Source organism: Marmota flaviventris, chromosome 11 (genome assembly GCF_047511675.1).
Source record: "Marmota flaviventris isolate mMarFla1 chromosome 11, mMarFla1.hap1, whole genome shotgun sequence".
NCBI classification, from domain to species: Eukaryota; Metazoa; Chordata; class Mammalia; order Rodentia; family Sciuridae; genus Marmota; species Marmota flaviventris.
The window spans coordinates 44,671,468-44,695,060 of NC_092508.1; the positions used below are offsets into that span (position 1 = coordinate 44,671,468).

Consider the following 23,593-nt stretch of genomic DNA (forward strand, 5'->3'; position numbering starts at 1 on the left):
AGAATGAGAATGAATGTGTGAAGAGAACCCATGAGAGGAGAGTGTGCTCAGTATTCACAAAAAACTTTTCAAGGTCAAATCTATTTGCAATATTCAAACAACATGAAGACCTAGGAGGATAGACACTTTCCTGGGAACAACCTACAATTAGATGCCTGTAACTTATAGAAGGCATCTGAATTTGAATTTCTCAAGGGTCCAGTCAGTCTTAGGTTATAGAAATGCCAAACAGTTCCAGAATTTTGCCCATAACATCAAGAATGGCTTTTATATAGAAATGTGGCTGTACAGTTTCTAAGTTAGGGTAAAAAAATTCCACACCCAATAGAAGCTCTGTCTTGGAGCTATGCTTTTCCTGTAATATTTGGTGATAACCCTATTACTTTTTTTTTCTTCTTCAGAGCAGTGGAGTAGTGATTATTTTTTATTCTGCCTTTGTTCTGGTAAGAACATCAGATACAGCAGAGGAAACTGAGGGTCCAGTAGGGTAAGTGAAAATGCAACTTAAAAATAAAATAATGAAACTCCTTTTATTTCCCAACCATAAATACTTTTTAGCAATTTTAAACTAGAATATACATTTGATTCTAGCTGAACTTTTTAAAAGGTTGGTTAGCCTGTTCACAAACTTTTGAAAATGTTGAAAACAAATTGTAAAATGGACTTTCAGGCATTTTTTTTTTCTTTTTGAAAATACTTCAGGCTTGGACGGCTTTCTTAGTTATGATTACATCGACAGGAAAGTTGTGTATTTTATGTTGCAGGAAAAATACAAATTACTTTTGGAAGAAATCTTAATATTCAATTAGTCAAATGTTTCTTTAGAAGGAGGAAGAGTCAGTAGGGTCTTGTGATTTATGCAGTGCTTTGTAATCTCCAGCCAAGTTCAGGAAATTTCTGTCATTTTGCGTTTTGCATGTATTTTTAGAGGTTTTATTCCATTTTCATTTTCAACTCTTTTTCATTTCATGAGCCCCAACTAATATAATTTGATTATTCACACCTCACTGGTTTTGATGTTACAGATCTCTCTCCTCTTCCTGAAGTAGCCTTCTTACTTGCTTCATAGTAGTCTCCTGTATGTTCTTTTCACCATTCTCTCAGCTTTGTCCTCTGGGGATTTTCTAGTGATAATGGAGAACAGAAATTCCACATTACATTTTGAAGTTCATACTGACTCAGCTTCTATTTCCACAAATACTTCTCAGACAATGTTAATGGTAAATAAAGTTTTTTAACCCGCTGAAAGTTGGGTATAATACAACACTCCTTATGGCATGCAATAATTAATGTAAAGTACTTGGGGGTTCTTGTTATGGAGGCATCTGTGGCAAATGTGCAAAAAGTATCATTATCCTTTGTGCCTTACTTGAGGACCTATCAACAAATTCATTTCTAATATAAAATCGGCATAACCAGAACGACTTTACCAGTTTCCTCTTTCCTAAGTTCCTCATCTGGATGTACTTTGGTTTACTTCTCAAGGACATATGGATATATGACTTACTCTCCAACTTCAGCATGCAAGTGAAGGGAGAGAACTTGAAAGTGTGTAAAAGAAAGGAAACGAGGGCTCCAAGAGGGAAAAAGCTGTTAATAGCAGTAAACTGTAAATCCCCTATCTCTAACCTCCAGACCACATCCCAACTGAATCCAGCTGCACCCCGCCCTTAGACCTTTGGGGCTTCTGATTTTGCGTCTTGATACAGGACATATATTTATGAGTGGTTCCCTTCACTTCTAGGTGTTAGTCAGCCCGTCTGCTGGTGTTCCAAGTGTGAAATCTGGTAGGAGTTTCAATGTTTAAGATCACTCCTGGGGTTTTGGCAAGACTGATAAAGGTAAGGTAATCAACAGGCTGGTAAAAGGGGTTTATGCCCTAGGGGTTTTCACACAGCTGGAGCAAACCGAGGTCAACAGAGGCTTACACCTGGTGTTCTTTATAGTCATTCATCTGCCCCTCCAGGAGGTCAACGAAAGACTTTATCAAGACCCGGACATACCCAAGGACTTAACTGGGATAACCGGTATTCCTGGTAACTGCCTGTCCGATGCTGGGATATTTGGAGGAGAAGAGGAGAAGAGTGGCAGGGTGAGAGAGTGCAGGAGAAGAGAGGATGGTGAAGGGCTTGTTAGGGCTGCTGCCTCCTCGATTTGTCTTCAGACCGGATCTGAGCTGGGGGTAGGTCCGCCACTCTCTGCAGTACTTCACCTTTCCCGGCCTCTCTTTCGCCTCTGAAGAAGGCTGGACTCTGATCTTTGAGCCCCCTTCCTGCCCTTTGATTCTGCTGTTTTGAGGGAAGCCCCGCTCTGCTGTCCTAGGAAGGAAAAACATTCTCTGCCGCCAGGGGCCGGAATGGGAAGGCCAGGAAAGGGACTTGTGTGACAAGGGTTATATTTATTTAGATACCTATATTACAATTTATTTTCTTAAAAATAATTAAACAGAACCTCCCTGCCCCCGCCAGCTTGAGCTGTAGCTTCGTGCAATGACCTGTTGGCGGCCTTCCCTTCCCCTGGATGGCCAGGTAGCTAGTGCGGAGCCCGTCTCTCCAGCACTTGCCTCTTGGTCTGGGGCAAAACGTCTCCACGCCGCCCCCGCCGTGTCCAGGCACCTGCGTTCCGTTCCCACTCCCACGGCCACCCGGATGCCCTTCTCGCGGCTTCCCAGAGAGCGGGAAAACCTGGCGAGTGGAGCCGGCCCGAAGCGGAGGTCCCCGCAGGCTGCGCAGGTGGTTTCTGGCCAGCTGGACACTTGCGCCCCTGTGGGCGACTCCCGGGAAGGACGTGGAGGACGGCGCAGCACACGGGGTTGGCGGGAGCTCAGCCTCGGCCGCGGAGACGCCCCGGGGTCCCTGAAGGGGAGGAGGCGGCCCTGACAGGGGCGAGGGAGCTCCGCCCCCTGCTCCGTATAAGTGCAGGGCCCGGCCTGCGGCGGCGGCGGCGGCGGCAGCGGTGGCGGTGGCTGGTGCTGGCTCAGGGTCTTCACGGCCTGTCGAGCCTCCCACCCGGTTCCATAAGGCTTTGCCTTTCCAACTTCAGCTACAGTGTTAGCTAAGTTTGGAAAGAAGGTTAAACGAAGACCCCCGGACAGTTTTTCTTTTGTTCTTTGCTACAGTAGTCGTTAGGGTCTTTTTGGACAAGGCTGTTGTGTTTTTACCGGTGCTATCTTCAGTTCCTCGCACTCCTGTAAGCACCTCACCAAGAGCAGCAGCAGCCGCTGGAGCAGTTAAAGACCCAGCTGGAGGAGAGGACCTGGTGTCATGACCAGGGCCAGAGATCAAAACCGCCGGGAAGGATGCTGTGGTGAGTTGTGTTGACCAAGTGAATATAGTGGAAACTCAGGTGGGACTTTGGAGGCAGCAACACCCGCTCAGGTTTTGGAAGAACGTGGCTTTCGTTGTTAATCAAAGTGCTTTGTAAAAGCACCTTTGATTTCTATTTTGATGGGGGTTAAATGAGAAGGCAAATTCAACGTGTGAGAAATGGGACTTGCACACCGGCAGAGGTGGAGTAGGCTGGGCAGTTTGGATTGCCTTGCGTTAAAAAAAAAAAAAAAAAAATGAAGTTAAAGAATGTTGAAACAAGAGTTTCTTCACTAACTGTGAAGATAGGCAGTTGTTGACCAACAGGTCATGCTGAATTTAAGTGAATAATATTAACTAAACTAAATGCATCAGTTAGTAGGCGATTTGATAAATGTACCTGGTTTGTCTCATAGTAGTTTTAATATCATGTTTAAATAAAACAGGTATGCCTTTAACCTAAGCTCATTTGAGTGACAAAGTATGCCTTTTGTATTCTCTCTTGTGTTTATTTGCAGGATCCTTAGCAAACTACTTGACCTCAGCAAAATTCCTCCTCTACCTTGGTCATTCTCTCTCTACATGGGTAAGTAAGAATGTACAGTGATTCTTATAATATAGTTGCACAATTTCTTGTTTACTTTCATTCCAGCCTGTTGTGTTAAGTCCACGTCCAGTTTTGTCATGCAGCTAAGGAAATAAATTTTCCAAAGACCGGTGTTTTAATTAAAAAGTTGTTTTCATCTAAGGTATTTCCCATGGATGTTAGTAAATGCTGTTTAATTATTGTCATATTTCATGTGGATTGTCAGCTATCCAAAGACAGGATTAACAGGTATGGAATACTTACATTATTTATATATTGTATATTGCACTACTAGGCTTGATAAATGGTAGTATCTGCTATGAAGAATGGAAAGATGTCTCATACACCTTCTGTTCTTTCACATTTTTAAGATATTCTGTTTTTTTCCTTTTGTTAAAATATAGTTCCAGCATACAGTGCTATGAAAATATAGTGGAATGGTGGAGCAATTGACTTATGCTAATCATAGAATCTTAATTCTAAGATTAATTTAAATTACATTACCCCAAGATTAAATACCTGAGCGACAAAAATTCTGGTCATTAAAGATAACAATCTGTGGTTACATTTCATGTTGGCACTGCAAGCTGTTCCAAAAAGCACCCATCTCCAGTGAAAATCAGCAGTTGATTTACAGTTTTCCCTCTGACTTCCTATGTGGTTTTGGAAGAAATCCCAGTGTTTTTGTTGGCCTGGGTTACTTTATCACTCCCTGTATCCCTGCCCCCCCCAAAAGAATGATCTCAGAAGGTTATTGGAATTGTGTTTAATGATTGATCATTAGAATCTTTAAAAACTTAACAATTATTCGCATGGTTTAAAAGTTATAAACCTGGATATATTCTGTACATGCCTCATAAAGAACAAGAATTTTGAAAGTAAAATTTTAATGTTAATTTATTTTTAAATTGAAAACTTCTCTTGGATTATCTTTAGGACAGGAATGGAAACCATTATATGAGGAAATCTATACCCTATGCCCTTGGGAAGTTATTAAGATAGGTTATTGGCCCTCTAGGAAATTGCAGTTCATAGATGACTTGGAAAAGCAAGCTCCTATCTTTCCAGATGCTTATGCAGGGATGACTCTGCAAATTCATGTAAACAAAGTAGAATTGGTGTGAGTTTGTTTCAATTCCAGTAGCCAATGAGTCTAAGTAGAAACCTAGTGAAATAAACCTCAGTAGATCTGAACTAATAGTTTACCAATTTAATTCAATAACTATTAAGTATTTTAAGAAAGCAATAAAGGTAATGGAAATAATGTTTGAAATTCTTAGCTTCTGATCTGGACCTAACTCCTAGGGAAACAAAGTGCCTCATTTTCAAATACTGATTAAATTTAAGGTTTATGTGACCTTTGGTTGATAGATTAGATGTCAGATTTGCCAAAAACATTAACAAAGCTGTGGTTCTTCCAGGAGAGTTTCTTGTTGGGATTTTTTAAAAAAGCTTCACATGAAAGGTGGCAGATGCTTGTCCCAACCTTATAGTAAGTTGAGCAAAGGGAGTTCTTATGAGAAAGTTGGATTAAAAAAATCAGCTACAAACATGTAATGTTTAGTGAATTTAACTTCTCACTGCAAAGGAGTGCAAAAGAGGAACATTAACGCTAAGTAATTCACTTTTTGTGCTTTATCTCTTGTGTGGCACACTGTCTGATGTTATTACAACAAAATGCATATGATTATGTATATGTGTATGCATATCTATCCATTCCCCTGCCAACCCTGCCAAATCATGATTTCCTACACATTGAACATAGGTTCCTTCAAGTAGAAGGTTATCTCAAGTTAGATTTATGTGGGATTGAATTTTTTTTTTATTTCCTATTTCATTGCTGTATGCCTATGGGTCAATACATTTTGTTCTGTGCTATTCAGAGTACAAAATAGTATAAGAAGCAGACTTTTTAAAAAGGATTTTATAATTAGGTATGGGCTTTAAAAAAAGTAATTATGAAAAAAACAGCAGAGTAAGGCAGTGAAAAGGAGGAGCCAGTTGATCACATCATGTCATGTCATTATGCGCTGTCTCCATTTATACCCTAGTGTATCTCCATTTTTCCAGTCCTCACTTCCTGTAAGTCTCACTTCTTTGGCTCACAGGCTCTCAGAAGATTCACAGAAGTTTCTCTATTTCATATAAAATGCCAGCTTCCGGCCCCATTCTATGTTATTTTTCCTCAGAGCATTTACCACCATCTGACCTGTGCTCGATTTGTCTTTGGTGTCTGCTCATTGGAATGTGAGCCACATGAAAGCATGACTGTTATTTTTGTGCACTGTTGAAGCTGCAGTGACTGCAATAGCGTGGGGTACATAGTAGCTGCCCCATAGGTATTTAATAAGTGGCTTAATGACCACAGTAATTTATTCTCTGATCCACTGGAGCAGATAGATATATAAACAAATCATCAAAGTATGATGAGAACAAGTGGGAGGGCAGAAAATGGAAGCACAGGATGAATAGGTAAGCTTGAGGGAAGAAGGGAATGGGTGGGTCCTTGGTCAATGTTTACTTAGACTTTACCCAGTTATGGGTTTTTGTGAGTGTATAATCTGTTGCTTCTTAAAAACTAAATCCTTTGGAAATTGGGGTAACTAGAGCAATTTCCACTTCATCCCCCCACCCCCAGGTCCTAATCTTAATTTAATTTTGAGCTGTGGCTCAAAATTTGTTTATGATCTTTTACACCACAGTTTCTCTATCTCTGCTCTATTGATGTTTAGATCAGAAAATTTTTTCTTGTGGAGGACTGTCTTATGCATTGTAGATGTCAGTGGTATCCCCCCTCTATCTTCCTGCATTTGTGACAACCAGAATAATTCTGGACATTCACAGATCATCCCTGGAGAGTAAACTCACCCTCAGTTGAGACCTACTGGTCTACAGTGAAATTTATTGTAATTGATTTCTAGCCCATATCAGCCTAAGTTTTGAATGTTTAAGATTGTTGCCTTGGCTTTATTAAATTTTTAAAATAATTTTAATTATTTTGAAATAATCAAATATAATAATTTGCTTCCAGTACATGAAATTTATCATGAGATTCTTGACAGACTTTGGAAATGTCTAGGAATGTAACTACTTTTACATAGGGTCAAATCTGTAAGGAGCTCAGCCTGAGAATTTAGTATCCTGAAGTGATTTTGTGGAATAGGTCATGATAGAATATTGTCCTTCTTTCTGTGAACCCTGGAAGTCAGGTGTGGAGTTAAATTCTCATAATAAAGTTCCTCAAAGATTTCTTATATGTTAATCTGCCTGGTTTGCAAGTTTCTATTAAACTTATGCCACATTTTGTAGCAACAAATTCCAGAATTTCCTATGTACTCTGAACCTGTATAAAAAATATTGTTTTTCCCCATCTGTATTAAAATGTTAAAATGACTATTTACACATTTATGTGGACGTCTTTGTTTATGTGTGCCAGAATTTGATCTTACTGATTTTATCTTTCTGGTTGCTTGACAGTTTTATGATTCTGAAATAGGGCTGTTTTAAAATGTTAGAGGTAAAGAGTCATTAGAGATCACATAGTCCATTCCTATCATTTTACAAATTGGGGAACTAACTTTTTCTTTTTATCTTTTTTTAAAAATATTTTTTAGTTGTAGATGGACACAATACCTTTATTTATTTATTTTTATGTGGTGTTGAGGATCTAATCCAGGGCCTTACACATGCTAGGCGAGTGCTCTACCACTGAGCCACAACCCCAGCCCATGACTTTCTTTAACATTAAATGTATGTCAGTGTTTATGAACTGTAGTGTAATTTAGTCTGGTTCCACAGCAAACTACTTTATTGCCTCTCAAATCAAAATAGGAAAATCACATGCACACAGAGAACAGTTTCTGTGTCATCTTAGGTCTGGAAACCTCATTTTTCTGGAATAAGAATGTTTTATTAGTATCATGCTGTTTTGAATTTACTTAGTAACTGTGCAGGAATATTTTCCATTATATCAGGGTGTACAGTTTTAACATCTGACCAATATTTAATCCATAGAATAATTATTGACTTTGAAGTCTTGTGCTGTAGCCAGAAAATTGACCTTTTGATAAGAAAACAACTCCCTGAATACAATGAATTAGAAACCAAAAATATTTGATCACAACATTTTCTCCTCTTCAAGGGAGATCGGATGTGGCACTTTGCCGTGTCTGTGTTTCTGGTGGAGCTCTATGGAAACAGCCTCCTCTTGACTGCAGTCTACGGGCTGGTGGTGGCAGGATCTGTTCTGGTCCTGGGAGCCATCATTGGTGACTGGGTGGATAAGAACGCCAGACTTAAAGGTGAGTGTCCTTACACAATTAAGCCCCAGTGCCTATGGGATCAGCTCTGAGCTTCTGTAAGAAAGTAAACAACAAACTAAGAGAGAAATCATTGTTATTAACCCACTGAGTACATGCCACACCTAGGGATGGGGGTTCAGCAGCACCTCTGGAGTCAGGGTCCTGGGGCTCCTGCATAAAACTGAGATGCCAGCATTGTTGACCCAAGAGTTTGTTGGTTGTTTTTTTTGTTTTGTTTTTTGTCTTTTTGGCAGTTCATAAATTTCAGATGTTAATGATTAACACTGTAGCCACTTTCTGGTAACCATGTTAAACATTAAAATTTGCTTAATTCTGGCTTCCTTCCTAACCACATTGTGAACTGGAGTCCCTTTAGTGTGATGTTCCTGGGACAGCTTTAGCATCTGTCCTCTGGTTCACTGTGTTTCATCTAAAGGTTTGTGTAAGGGAATTGAAAACTAAATATTGATTCAAGGGAGAAAAGCTGAGTCTGGATAATGAAGTGTATAATTATAATTTTTTAGGGAAAAAGAAGAAATAATGATATATTGACTTTATTATAGAGAATTAGACTAATTTTGTTTTATTCAAGAAAGAGAAAAAGTGACTGAGCAATTTAGTTATTTAGAATATAAAGGCAATGAAGATTATCATTCAGGTAAAATTTTCTTGAATTGCTTAGTTGATAATGCCTGGACCAGGCCATATCTTTCTTAGACCTTCTCCATGTCTAGGGAATGATTGAGGTTTCATTAGTTTCTTTCAGTTTGGGGTGACTACTCCTAGATACCTATACATGTAACAGGATTATCAAATTGTGGGACTTGATGCTACTAGTAAAATGGTCAAGATGAAAATTTTCCTGTTTTGAGAATATGTAGACCAGAACACATATAGAAAAACAATTCTGTATCCTAAAAAAAAATCCTAGTTATTTACATGATTATGCATACAAAACAGAATCTTATTATACATAGAAACCTTTAACCTTTTAAATGTTGGGCATTGCAATCATAGGTTGGGAAAGGATGTTGAGTTGGATGAAGAAGAATGTGGTGGGATCACAGTCTCCCACTTATTTTATATAATCAACTCATTTATCACTCTTCATAGAAAATTTCCCCTAACGTCTCTAGGTTTAATCATCATTTTTTTTTTCTCTGTGCTCTCATGAGGCTTTGTTTGTACCTCTGCTTTTGGACTTACATGGTTATAATTACCTGTTCACATATCTTTCTTCTGGTCTGTCAGGTCCTAGAAGCTAAGAATCTCATTCAGGTGACATTTAATCCTGTGCAATGAATGAATGAATGACTTACATGTTGGAATTTTTTTTTCAGGCCCTGTTCAGAGAGTAGTTGTTTTGTTTTGACTCTTTGATATGACCTTACAAGCCAGGATGAGCTTTATTGTTCCAAATAAGAAGAACTATAATTACACCTTAGATATTTCAAAGTGCTGTCATAAATATTTTATTTGAGCATCATTATGATCCTTTAAAGTAAGGAAGACATATATAACCATCCTCACCTTCTAGACATAGGCATTAGAGACCTTAAATATCCTTCTTGGATCATCTACCCAGTAAATTGCTGAAAAGAAACTACAAGATGTCTTTGCCTGCCTTTCTCCAGCACCTTATCTACATAAATGCCTCATTCTAAGAGGGTTGACATTTTTTTGTGTGTGGGATGGAAGGTGGAGCCTAGAATTTCACAGCAGTGGCAGATAGCATTACTACGTCAAAAAAACTCATTGATGCTTTATTCTTGGCAAATTTTTGTATTTTTTTCCTATTTGTGCATCTCACCTTACCAGAGTAACCCTGCCATGTAGAAGACTGTGGATCATAGATTTTATAACTTCTCTTGATCTCTTTTTTTTTTTTCAGTGCAGGGGATTAAACCCTGGCCTTGAACATACTAGACCTCCTTCTTTATAACCTCCTACATGTTCTTGTTTCAGCTTAAGCAATAAAGGACAGAGAGATGGATCTTATCTATATAATAGTTCTGTTTATGACAGTAAGCTTTCAATAAATAAAATGAAAATATATTGTAAATGACTTCAACAGAAAAAAATTGTGGGTACTTTTTGTTTGCGTATTTCACTGGTCTGTGATCTTCTGGGTTAAATTGGGATAGTTGAGGCAGAATTTTGTTTTGAAACTTTTCCTTTTGTCATATAGTAAATAGGCATATGCATTAATGTAGTGGATTGTTGATGTGTGGATAAAAACAGCCTGATGAAAACATGGTGCTGCAGTGAAAACTCTCTTTCTTCCTCTGTACAGTGGCCCAGACTTCACTTATAGTACAGAATGTTTCAGTCATCCTGTGTGGCATTATCCTGATGATGGTTTTCTTACACAAAAAGGAGCTTCTGACCATGTACCATGGATGGGTCCTTGTAAGTTCCCAATGGGATTCTTTTTTTTTTTTTTTTTGGTGCTGGGGATTGAACTCGGGGGCATTTGACCACTGAGCCACATCCCCAGCCCTATTTTGTGTTTTATTTAGAGACAGGGTCTCACTGAGCTGCTTAGTGCCTTGCTTTTGCTGAGGCTGGCTTAGTACCCACAATCTTCCTGTCTTAGCCTCCCAAGCCTCTGGGATTATAGACATGCACCACCACGCCTGGCTCAATGGGATTCTTGATGTCAGAATATTGGATATCTGTTAGTGATGAAGATAAAAATGCTTCAAAGTCAAGGAATGTCTTTTTTTTGTTGCAAATTTGACTTTTTAATATTCATCCCATGTCTACTGTAATGTCCCCTTTGATTTAGTGTTGTTTTGCCCATAATAGGTACTAAGTATTGTTTGAATTCAAATTACATCCTATTAGTTTTTAATATAATTCAGTTTTCAGTTTTATTCTATCTTACTGTGTACGTTATGTGTATTAGATAAGAAATGTTATCCAGGGGCTGGGGATGTGGCTCAAGTGGTAGCACGCTGGCCTGGGCATGCGTGCGGCCCAGGTTCGATCCACAGCACCACATACAAACAAAGATGTTGTGTCCGCCGAAAACTAAAAAATAAATATTAAAAAAATTATCTCTCTCTCTCTTTAAAAAAAATAGATAAATAAATAAATAAAACAAAAGCAACATCTTTAAAAAAAAAAAGAAATGTTATCCATATGAACATATTAATCAGTCCTATTTGTGTCCCTCCAATAATAATAATTGTGATTTCTATTTGGAGATATCATCTGTATAAGTTCATACACAATGATTTCATGGTAGCTTGATGGAAAAAAAGTGAGAGGAATGGGATATGGTGGATAACAATGAACTTGGTGTCACTATTGAAACTTCCTGTATTTATTTGGACTGATAGGATAGAGTTTCAAAGCCAGGCAGGACATTAGAAATCTTCAAGTATATTCCCTTCATTTTGTCAGTGACAAAACTAAGACAAAAAAAGTTTGGTTCATTATCCATTATCATTCAGCTATAAAGTTTCAGAACTCTGACAATTAAATATAGGTCTTTTCAGTTCCCCTTCAGCATCTTTTTGGTGGAGATGTTTGAGGGAAAACTGTTACCATTTTCTAATAACTTTGTCACCATTCTCTTAATAGCTAAGTCACATAATGTTCATGTGACTATTATATTTTTTACATTATACATATTACAGATGATTATAGATTAGGACAATGTACTCTTTAACTTGTCCACTGGTATTTAATTGTTTCATGCACACAAAGTAAAATTTCTTATAAATGAAACTCAAACAAAAATGTATTATTTTGTCAGAAAATTTTAAATTACCATGTATGGTGGGTGAGGTAGGCATTAGTGTAATAAACTGACATTTTACCTCCATTTTTCCTTGTAATTCCTTAGACTTCCTGCTACATTCTGATTATAACTATTGCAAATATTGCAAATTTGGCCAGTACTGCTACTGCAATCACAATTCAAAGGGATTGGATTGTTGTTGTTGCAGGAGAAGACAGAAGCAAATTAGCAGGTAATTTGATTTTCTTTTTTAATCAAATGGGTATATTAGGATTCACTTTAAATCGGTGGAAATAAATAAGACTAGAATCCTTTTTGTTATTGTTCTGTGTATGTTTTAAGATAATAAACTGAAGATGAAGTTGCTTTTAACTTTATTGTCAAATCTTACTGCTTAGATTTATCTGTTATGGAGGTAATTTAGAGGATAGTTAACTACTCTTTTATTCTTTGCAAACCCGGTAAATAGAAAATCTTTCTTGAGCTTTTCCTTTTTCTTTTTAAATTTGGTGAACTGTTTCCAATATTTAATATATATAACAATGAGAATTTGACATGTTATTTTTACCAGTCATATCTGTGGATGTTATCACTGGTAGTAAGGATCATATCATGGATATTATTTTTCTCCACATGAAACGGAAACAACTTAGTTGTAGGAGAGACTCTAGAAGTTAGTTTCTTCTATTTTAAAGTTACAATCTGTAACTTTCATTACATTATGTAGGATGTAATGCGGCTGCTGTCAAAAACTGAAACAATATTGGACAGAACGCACTTTTTAAGACCTGACAGTCCTATTCCATTGGAAACATACGAGTGGCTAAATAAAGATCATGGAGTACTCACAAAGCAGTGTGTCCTCTCACAACCACATTGCCTGGGCTTGGAATGCCTTCCTTACTTAATATTCTCTTTCTTCCTCCCACACAACACAGACACAAATTGAATTGATAATTACACATGGTAGAGGAGGAAGGGTACACCTGCCTACTAGTTAGATCAGCTGAATCAACTCTGCTGGTCATTAAGATAATGAGTATCACAAACACATTGCCTAACCATCCTGACAGACAAGAAAACCATTCCTGATGACTTAAGTGGCTTTTTTCAGGACACAGAAGGCAAGATTATGTGCCGGGATTAGCAAGCAGCTTTGTTTGATGGGACCTTGTGATTAAAAATAAGGAAAAAAAAAAAAAAAGGAGGTGGTGACTGAAAGAGAACAAAGTCTGTGGAGGTCTAGAAGAAGAATTTGCTCGAATCATCACTTTGTGGTAACAATATAATAATCTAGGTAGAAAAGCACTGTGATTTCAGAGGATGGTACCTGCATACTAGGACGAGTGTAGTAAGAATGAGTCTGCACAGCAGGGAATTCTCCTTGACTTTTCTTTCTGTGATGATTCATAAAAGGGAATAGTTCCTCATCTCTTTTTGTCACATTGACCTAGAAGATAAGGCTAGGCCCTTTATTTTTTCTCTTTTTCACATGTTCTTTAAGCATGTAAAATATGTTTCATATTATAAAATTCAAGATATTTTTAAAATCCCATTTATTTTTAGAATATATTTTGGGAGAAGGTCGCCTTGTAAATGATTTTTTTTTTTTTTGCCTATCTGAATTTCTTAATTAATTTTGACTCTCTGAATTGTATTAAAGAAACTAAAGTCTATTAAAGAGAAAGTGACTCAGCGTCTTTAACTCGTCCTACTACATATACATGAAAAACAAAATAAAAAAAAATTTCACAAAGTTATGTGGGTCTTTTTCACTAGGAAGTGATGTTCCAGAACAATGACAAAAATATGACTGGCAATTTCTCATCTGTCCCTTTTTATATATATGACTATTGCAGGGTTGAAGAATCTAGGCCAAACAGTCTATTTTCTAGCCTTCAGGAGTTTCTTATTAGGCAGACTTAAAGGAGAACAGAGAAAAAGGAGGTGGGTAAAAGAAAAATAGAACAGAGATGGGAGAAGGTGGAGTGCTTTGGGGACTGCAGCTGCTGCTTGATCCTGTGAGGCTGTGTCTACATGGATACACCTGCTCCAATCAGGAAAAATTTATGGGTATATGAAAATACAGCCTAAGTTTTGAAGTTGTTGGCAAAGATCCGGCACTGGGCTGGGAGGCTTTACCTGTGTGCAAGTTGTATCATCAAAGGTAAAGAATAGGAGAAACCATCTAGTTTAGAAAGCTACAGAAGGGGTGTTGTTTTTCACACGCATATCTGTTAGCTAAGGTACTTACCAGGTACTCGATTTAAAGTTTGGATAAAACATTCTCTTGTGCCACACAGTCTATCTAACCTGTTTGAAATTCACTCCTTTTCCCAGACATTTTACTCCATCCATTGCCTTATTTTCTTCCCTGTTCCCTTGTGGATTTCTCTTTATTAATATTTTCTGAGGTTTTCCTTACCAACCATAAAGGAACATGTGCTGATTAGCTTGGATCAGGTATGGCTGTCAGATAAATACTATATGTGAATGCATGTGATTTCTTATATGAGATAGACATCATGCTAGCAGCTATTTGCTTAGCAAATTCTTTCTTAAAAATTATTCTTCTATAAGATGTAATATAGCCTCTATAATAATTTAATTTATAATTTAAATAGTTATTTTCATTGTAATGGCATGTTCTGTGCCACAGCTGTACTACAAAACAACTAAATTGGAACCAAATGAGCACATATATTTATGTTTGTATAAGAATAAATATAATTCTGTAAAGAGCATGGGTTTGTGCATTTAGAAAAGGAATTCTTTTTCTAGGCAATTACCAATGAAATGATTGGGTCTTTATTTTATTTAAATTGTTATTTAATTTACTTAGCTTCAGAAAAACAAAAGCCGTTTTTATCACTACATATGTTCTGATACCTAAGCATTATTGATTTCCTAAGTATCATGTAAAAGATAGGAATTGGTAATAATGGGATGCTCCTGGAACATGGGGAACAGAGGTAGTGAAAAGAGTAACATAATTTAAACCAAAATAATTTGCTTGTTGCTGTAATGGAGCTTTAAGATCCAACCATATATTTTCTTCAGTTATTGGTATTTTGGGTTCAGCTCATTGAGTCATTTGGGTCAATCCCACACTTCTCTGTTGGCATATGCATCCGAAACTTGCTAGTGGGGGCAGGTGGAAGATAGTGAAGCCTCTGCAAAAACTGTCATGAGTGAGATTAATGAATGCTGCCTTTGCCTTTCAAGTGAAAGGTGAAGTATGCCAAAGTTCTCCTGTTATCAGGTAAGCGTTATATACTCATAGGACTAATCAGAAACTAATTAAAGACCAGAAAGAACTAAAGAAGGAATAAAGGCAATTTTCTGTTAATGTTCTTAGTCACAGATGCTTTTTCCACAGTGACCCAAAGGATTGTAAAAGACTTACCTTGTTAATTTTCACTCTGCTCTATGAGATAGGGAATGAGAAAGCAGGTGATTGTCTTAACCTCCTGTTCTTTATTCATCTTGTTCTCTACTTTGACATGACTATGCATTCCTATGGTCTTCCCTTCTATAACCTCCATCTTAAGCGTCTGTATCTTGAATTACCAACTCTTACCTTTGTAGTTTGCTCTTTCACTACCCCACCCCCAACAATCCTCCAACCTCTTGTCACTCACAAGTCACTAATTCCACTTTCTTTTCACTGTTAGTGACCTCTGTCTTGTCTGCCTTTCTCACCCAGTTTAAATTCCAAGGTCATTCATTCATGATTGTATAATCACCTCCTGGGTATACCCTCAATTCTCTTGTCCCCTCTCTTTCCGTCCCTTTCATTCTGGAAGAAGCTGGTTAAGTTCAGCTCTCCACACTAGAACATGACTGGAGAAAAACACATGACCTTGCTCAGTGTTCTCACTTGAAGTTCTTAAACAGAGGATTGAAGTCGATCTTTTCATGCTGTTAGATGATCACACCATTTTCTCTGGTCCCTTCCTTCTCCCATTTTCCTAGAGGACTATTTCTAATTTTCTCCCTTATCCTCACACATTCACGACCTTTTCCCCCTTCCTCACACGGACTGATGATCTTGCTTTGTATTTTGCCGATGCGATGTAAGAAATGAGAAGATGGCCCCCGTGTGCTTCCGTTATCATTTCTCTCTTCCTACCTGTAACTGAAGCAAAGTAGGTGACTCCACTCTTGCTACCATTGATGGATTATCTGTGACCCTATCTGAGACCAGCTCTTCCACTTAGGCAGTAGATTCAGATTCCTTCCTTTCTCATCTACTGTATCATTTCAGCACTTGAACATGCTCTGATTTTCTTCTTAAAAGCCAGTCTTTACCACACTTCCTCCTTTGCCAGTCCATTTGTTTCTTTCTATTTTCAGCAAACTTATCAAAGCATCTTGTTTCTAATTCCTTTCTTTGGTCAGAATCTTGCTTTCTAGAATCTTGCATTCCCATTGTAATTCCAGGGCAGGAGATGCATTGAAAATATAATAATAAAAGTGGTGTCTCCTGGAGTTGGCACTAGTCTCTTATCACAACTGTAATCAAGCACTTGTCCTTCCTGCTCCACTGTGTTTGAGGTCCCTGATATTTTTCTTGTGACCAATCTAATGTTTCCTCTGAGTGCTCATCTTCCTTTCCCTATCAGCAGCACTTAATTTCTCTCTCCTCTTTGCAACACTGTCACCATTGGCTTCTAAGACACCATGCTCGCTTTTTATTTTTTTTCCTCTTTGATATTTCCTTCTCACCTTCCTGCTCTCTACACATGGGTGTGCCCAGACATGGTCAGAACAAACTGATGACTTGCAAATATGGCTCATATTTCTTGCCTATGACTCCAGCCTGATATATTTAAATGTCTGCCTCTTGATGTGACCTTTTGAATATTAGTAGGCCTATCAGAATCAGCACCCCCAAAACCAAACACTGGGTTTTATTCCTCTGAAATCTTGTTTCTCAGCCAATGGCAGCTCAGAAAAAAACAAAAGTTTGCGTTATCTTTGATTCCTCTCATTTTCTCACAATGCATATCTAATCTGTTAGCAAGTTCTCCTGATTCTACCTTTAGAGTATACACTGTATCTTTTCCCCACGTTTTCACTATTAACCATCTTGCTCTACCCCGCCATCATCTCCCACATGGGGCCTTGCCTCTGCTCTTGTCTACCACCTCTCTCACTTTATAGTCTTTGCCTAACACAGCAGCCCAAATAAACCTTTAAAAATATGTCAGATTATGCCTCTCTCTATGTTTAAAATCTTCCAAAGGGCCTCTGACTCAAAGGAAAAGTCAAAGTCCATATAATTTCCATAGGTCTGTACATGATCGTATCTGTCTCCCCTCACCCTCTGACCTCATCTCTCCTGCCCCAGCTCTGATGAACTCTTTCCTAGACTGCTAACACTCTGGGCCTACTCCTTCTGTCCTAGGACATGTATTTCCCTGGGTCTGGAATGTTCTTTTCCCTGATATCTCATGGCTCACTCTTTTGCTTCCTTTAAGTCTTTTTTCAGCAATTCCTTCCTTTAAGTCTTTTTTCAGCAGTTCCTTCCCTGATATTGCCTTATTTAATACTTTTCCCTCAATGACCTTTTTCTGCCCTCTCAGTACAGTATTTAATGAACATCTGACTTGTGCCATGTTTGTATGTGCTTATTGATTTATTGTTTTTCTTTTCCTATGAGAAGGCAAACTTCATGAAAACTAGTAAAGATAATAGTAGTTTTCTTTATGGTATTGAGAGTGGTGCCTAGCTTATGACAGGCATTTAATAAATATGTGTTGAAAAAATGAATATAGTCACTATTAGATTTATTTTAAAAGCTGATATTGGACTAATTCTACAATTACAAGGGGATCACATTTCTTGAGGCAGTTTTAATGTGAAAAACAACTGTTTTCCTAGCAAATAGTTTGCTCACAGAGTACTTTTAGAAACTTGCATTTTAGAAATCTATGCTCTTGGTTTTGACCACTATATCATGTAAATGGCCAGTATTTCTTTGACGAGTTTGAACTCTTGCCCGCCTCTTCCACCTGCTCCTGTAGATATGAATGCCACCATTCGAAGGATTGACCAGCTGACCAATATCTTGGCTCCTATGGCTGTTGGCCAGATTATGACATTCGGTTCCCCAGTCATCGGCTGTGGTTTTATTTCTGGGTGGAATTTGGTATCCATGTGTGTGGAATACTTTCTGCTCTGGAAGGTTTATCAGAAAACACCTGCTCTAGCTGTGAAAGCTGCTCTTAAAGTAGAGGAAGCTGAATTGAAACAGCTGAATTTACAAAAAGGTAAGATGAACACAATGACCATCCTTTATTCTCATGTTCAGACTTTAAATGCTGGCGAAAATCAAAACTATTTTGGCTTGTATAAGATTTTATTCCCAGTAAAGGCCTGAATGAGGTTAAATATATGACTTAGGTAGATGAGGCCAAAATAAGACTTTTTTAAGGTTCCAGGGAACAACTCTGGTTTGAAACTGAAGGATCCCTAGCCCTGTCTCTTTATGTGAGTGGTAGGCACAGAGGGGCAATAAGTTGAGGGGTGGCTGGGCAAAAAAGAGGCATAGAAATGGGAAGAGAGTGAGGAAAAAAAAATTCCTTAGAGTCATTGAAGAGAGAAGTTCATGGCCTTTGGAAGGAGTTCACAGTCAGTGGAAGGGAGTGAGGATGTAAAGGGCATTTCCCAAGGGCAGGGGGAAGTTGGGCTACAGGTAAATGGAATCTAAAGAGGGCCCTAGAAAATAAGATGCTGAATTTTCCCAGAAAGTTTTTTTTTTATATTTTATCCAATGAATTTTCCTGCTATTTACTTTGGTGAGAGTATAATTTCTACAAGAAAGAGAGAAAGAAAAAAGAGATCAATATTACTTTATTTAACAAAAAAAATGGTACTTGGAAATTGTTACATGGCTGGAATTCTTAGATTATTAGTAAAAGAAAATATATACTTTAATTCAGTAATCAAGGTAACACACAGGAAGAGAATAAGAGAAGAAACAAAATGCTAAGATAATTTTTTTACCCCCATTCCCTCCCCTCAAATTATGATATTTTTTTATTAACAGATACTGAGCCAAAACCCCTGGAGGGAACTCATCTAATGGGTGAGAAAGACCCCAACATCCGTGAGCTTGAATGTGAGCAAGAGCCCACCTGTGCCTCCCAGATGGCTGAGCCCTTCCGCACCTTCAGAGATGGATGGGTCTCCTACTACAACCAGCCTGTGTTTCTGGCTGGCATGGGTCTTGCCTTTCTTTATATGACTGTTCTGGGCTTCGATTGTATCACTACAGGGTACGCCTACACTCAGGGACTGAGTGGCTCCATCCTGAGTATTTTGATGGGAGCATCAGCTATTACTGGAATAATGGGAACCGTGGCTTTTACTTGGCTACGTCGAAAATGTGGTCTGGTTCGGACTGGCCTGATCTCAGGATTGGCACAGCTTTCCTGTTTGATTTTGTGTGTGATCTCCGTGTTTATGCCTGGGAGCCCTTTGGATTTGTCTGTTTCTCCCTTTGAAGATATCCGTTCTAGGTTCATGCAAGGAGAGCCATTGTCCACAACTACAAAAATACCTGAAACCATCTTTACAACTGAAATGCACACATCAAACAGGTCTGATACTGCTAATACTATCCCAGAGATGCCCAAAATCTCTGTCAGTCTGCTGTTTGCAGGCGTCATTGCTGCTAGAATCGGTAAGAAGTTTCTTTGTATATGTTAATGAATTCAAAGTATATTTTTGGAAAGTTGGTACAGAGATTCACCAAAGATGTGAAATATTTCCTGGGTGTTAATTTTAGCAAAATCAACTGTCTTTAAACATGGAATTTTTATTTTATAGTTTAAAAGGTTATATTTGTATGTGTGTGTGTATGTATACATACTTAAAACATGTCCAGGACTTACAATGTTTTTGTTAAAGAGTATGTATATATTTTTTTGGTGCTGGGATTAAACCGAGGACCATGTGTGTGTTAGAAAAGTGCTATGCCATTGAGCTACAGATTCCACTTGTAGCCTCTAAGAATTACTCTTTATTTTATTTTAATTTTTTTGTGGTACTGGAGATTATGACCTTCTGAATGCTAGACAAATGTTCTTCCAATGAACTACACCCCCCAACCCTTAAGAATTACTCTTTAAATGTAATTTAATTTTTAAAAGACATTACTATAATAATTATACTATCGTCTAGTAATTTAGAATTTTTATATTGTTATAAGTCTACCAAAAGAACTATAATTTAGAGAATATTTTTTTAGGATAGCATAAAAACAGTGTTTTTTTTTAAAAAAAATTTTAGTTGTAGATGTACACAATACCTTTATTTTTATTTATTTATTTATTTTTATGTGGTGCTGAGGATTAAACCCCGTACCTCACATGTTCTAGGCAAGTGCTCTACCACTGAGCTACAATCCCAGTCCAGGACAGTGTTTTGTTTTGTTTTGTTTTTTAAGATAGGGTAGTTATTAAAAATAATCCTGATGAGTATTTATTATATACTTTGCCACACAAATGGATTTTATAACTCTGGAAGGAAACATAATGTAAAGACTTTTTACAGAGTATAGTTTAAATAATCATTAATAAGTGCTGATGAATAACTGAATTTATTCTTGAAATGAAGCCATATTTATCTTGTGACACAAAGCAGTTCATTAATTTATCAAAGACATTAATATTCCAGCAAGACAGCTTTATTGTAAGGGCCATGGAACCCAGGCAGTAAATGTAACAATGGTTTAAAGTTTCCTTGCCCTTTAACCATGATAATGTCTTAGGTTCTTTTAAGTTGTAAAAATACTGGTACTTACAGGGTTTATGTCATTTATTTCAGAGTTTTATTTTTGTAGTACAAATAGCCACAGACAAACAGAATTAATAAGCTTGAAGATTATATTTATTTTTGTCTGGTGGCTGTAAAAATCGTTTCTTGAAGCCATGAATAACCCAATATTTATTAATGAGAAGAAATTCCTTAAGGCAAGGCTATGATTAATACTATATATATGAGTCAACTTAAAGACAATAGGACTAAAATGTGTACTTTGCACATGTTCACAGGATTTTATTTATAAATCTGAGCTGTATTACTACAAATTAATTCATTCATTAAAAATATCTTTTATTATATAGGTCTTTGGTCCTTTGATTTAACTGTGACACAGTTGCTGCAAGAAAACGTAATTGAATCTGAAAGAGGCATAATAAATGGTGTACAGAACTCCATGAACTATCTTCTTGATCTTCTGCATTTCATCATGGTCATCCTGGCTCCAAATCCTGAAGCTTTTGGCTTGCTCGTATTGATTTCAGTCTCCTTTGTGGCAATGGGCCACATTATGTATTTCCGATTTGCCCAGAAAACTCTGGGCAACCAGCTCTTTGTTTGTGGTCCTGAAGAAAAAGAAGTTACAGATGAAAACCAAGCTAATACATCTGTTGTGTAAGACAGTTATCATTGCTATCCCTGTTACTAGAGTGCATAGAGCACATGTGCTATTTTGTACCGCAGAATTCCAATAAATGCCTGGGTGTATCTCTCTGGTTATACCACAGCTGTACCTTGAAGTCTAAGAGCTATTTAAGAAACCTAAGTCAGAAAAAAATGAGCTGGTTCATTTCCCTTTCATTTAGACATGGAGAAAAATTGAAAAAGAAAAAGCTAGTTGAAGTGTGGGGAGACAATACTAAAACTCCTCTTATGAGTAGATAGAATTTTACAAAAAAAGAGTGGTTAATCATGTGAATTAAGTTATTCTTTGGGAGGTATTTATTTTCTGGATTTGAATTCAGATAAATCAGTCCTTAAAATTCACTCGTGTTTGAGTCTGGCCAAATTACGTTTTTTAAATCTTACTTCTCAGTTATAGTTTAAAAACAAGCTCTTTTCCAAGTATGAAGATAACCAGTATTATCCTTATTGATCCTTCTGGTCTTAAGGGATTTAATGTATGTGGAAAACTGAAAACTTAATACTTAACTAGAATTTTCTAATAAGCTTAATGGTTTAATTTTGGAGAGCACCTTTGTCTTTTTATTATCAGGGCAAAATACTGTATTAAGCATAGGTAGCTTTTCATAAAATGACTATCATGTAAGCTGCAGGTAGAAGCATAGCTGCAAAGTAGATTCATAATGCAGTGACAAAGACTTTACATATGTCAGTAGGTTAGCCATAGAAACTAGAAGCTGAAAGGGTGAGATCCTAATTTCACGCCGCTATGATGAATGACATCGCTTATCTATGAGAGAGTAAGCCCTCAGCCTGGTTAGTTACATGTAGAAAGAGGGACCTCACTTAGACAGGTTTTATTTTAGAAATTATTTGATTTACTTTTTTATACACTCAGAATATTTTTACTTTTACTGTTTTATGCCCAGAAGTTCTATTTACATTGTCTCAAGCAAGAATGTTCATAAGCGTTTCCCTTTCAAATATGTTTGAAAAGAATAGAGGAAAAAAATGTTTGTATGTATTTTTAAAAACTGTTTTACAAGTCAGTTCTCAGCATGCCTGTACCAATATGGTACTTTGCCTTAACCTTTTATGCACTTTTATGGAGACTGCAATACGTTGCTATGAGCACTTTCTTTTTTCTTGAGGTTTAATCTTTTTCTTCATCTTTCTACAGTATGACATGATTTACTATGTTGTAAAATCTTTGTAAAATATTTCTATATAAAAACATTTATAAGTCTTAATTTCTTACTGAATTGTGTCCTCCAATCATTTACTATTGCTTTTGTTACAGAACATCTGTTTTGGATAATGTGTTTTTCTTTATAAAGAGCTACAGTTTCATAATTCTCGTCTCTAGTTCGTTGTGGCCTGGAGAAAAGTGCAATAAACATGGGGCCCATCATGCATTCTTTGACCTTGAATAAGTCACACTAAGCTCTCAAGTTCCATTTCCCTTTATATAAATTAGTGATGATACTATAAACACAACTTCCCTGATTGAATCAAATAAGAGAAGCCATGTGGAAGCATGTTTTGAAATCTAAGTCAAATGGTATTACTAGAGGTTGGACCTAGGCAATGAGTCTGATACTCCAGTGAGAAGAGAGACATTTCTCTGCCCCCCCCCCCCCCACCCTTCCCCCAAATTGGAAGTTAGGAAACTTTTGGCAAATCCCTGTTAACTACTGATCTGATCATGGCATCCGCTTAGACTGTAGATGCCTCTGCTTGGTTTTGCAGTGACCTTGAACAGGCTCTCTGCTTCCTCCTACAGGGGTTGAGCTGGGTTTGGAGGTCTGTCCTGAGTTCTCACAGCTGAAACTAAAGGCCTGTGACTTTGTAACATGAATAGAACCATATTAGCAAGAAAAGGTTTCAGCTCTGAATGTCAGCATTTGCCAGACTATGGGCCTACAGGGAGAAGCCCTGTGTAAGAGGAAGGAGCATGGAGTTGGTAAGGCAATAGGAATTTTTATAGTGGCTACTTTAATTTTTGCAGACTACTGCTCAGAGCAGGAAGAGAAGGAAAGTGGAGAAAACTCACTGCTGGTCCAGAGAGGCTTTGCTATCTACTGCCCCAGGGCTTAGAAATAGGGCAGGGGTAGGTGGCTCATGTGCTGGGAGTGGGGGACTACCTCTGGGTGCACTTTTAAATAGGGAGTCAAATATGTACCAGGTCCATTAGAAAACA

General features: G+C 37.5%; 1 protein-coding gene and 1 long non-coding RNA gene across 4 annotated transcripts; one reads left to right on the forward strand and one right to left on the reverse strand.

Annotated features, from left to right (window-relative positions):
- Positions 1 to 511: 511 nt before the first annotated feature.
- Positions 512 to 2,872, reverse strand: LOC114083731 (uncharacterized). The gene is made up of 2 exons (XR_011709098.1): positions 2,564 to 2,872; positions 512 to 1,124 (listed from the first exon to the last, which is right to left on the reverse strand). It is a non-coding gene; the product is annotated as an uncharacterized lncRNA (long non-coding RNA).
- Positions 2,091 to 22,643, forward strand: Slc40a1 (solute carrier family 40 member 1). Of its 3 annotated transcripts, none has more exons than XM_027924969.2 (9): positions 2,091 to 2,182; positions 3,119 to 3,306; positions 3,824 to 3,891; positions 8,033 to 8,192; positions 10,486 to 10,601; positions 12,046 to 12,172; positions 17,970 to 18,215; positions 18,995 to 19,630; positions 21,075 to 22,643. In XM_027924969.2, exons 2-9 carry the CDS (start codon positions 3,264 to 3,266, stop codon positions 21,386 to 21,388), a joined length of 1,710 nt encoding a protein of 569 aa, XP_027780770.1. In that variant the 5' UTR covers positions 2,091 to 2,182; positions 3,119 to 3,263; the 3' UTR covers positions 21,389 to 22,643. The 3 variants fall into 3 exon arrangements, with proteins under 3 accessions (XP_027780770.1, XP_027780772.1, XP_027780769.1); XM_027924971.2 differs by having other exon boundaries at positions 3,176 to 3,306; XM_027924968.2 differs by lacking the exon at positions 2,091 to 2,182 and having other exon boundaries at positions 2,928 to 3,306.
- Positions 22,644 to 23,593: the final 950 nt, after the last annotated feature.

Excerpts from the sequence above, each read along its gene's own strand:
- Slc40a1 (XM_027924969.2), top strand. The coding sequence starts at position 3,264 with ATGACCAGGGCCAGAGATCAAAACCGCCGGGAAGGATGCTGTG. Across the intron at positions 3,892-8,032 it reads GTCATTCTCTCTCTACATGG|GGAGATCGGATGTGGCACTT; the intron begins GTAAGTAAGAAT and ends CTCCTCTTCAAG. Across the intron at positions 8,193-10,485 it reads TAAGAACGCCAGACTTAAAG|TGGCCCAGACTTCACTTATA; the intron begins GTGAGTGTCCTT and ends TCCTCTGTACAG.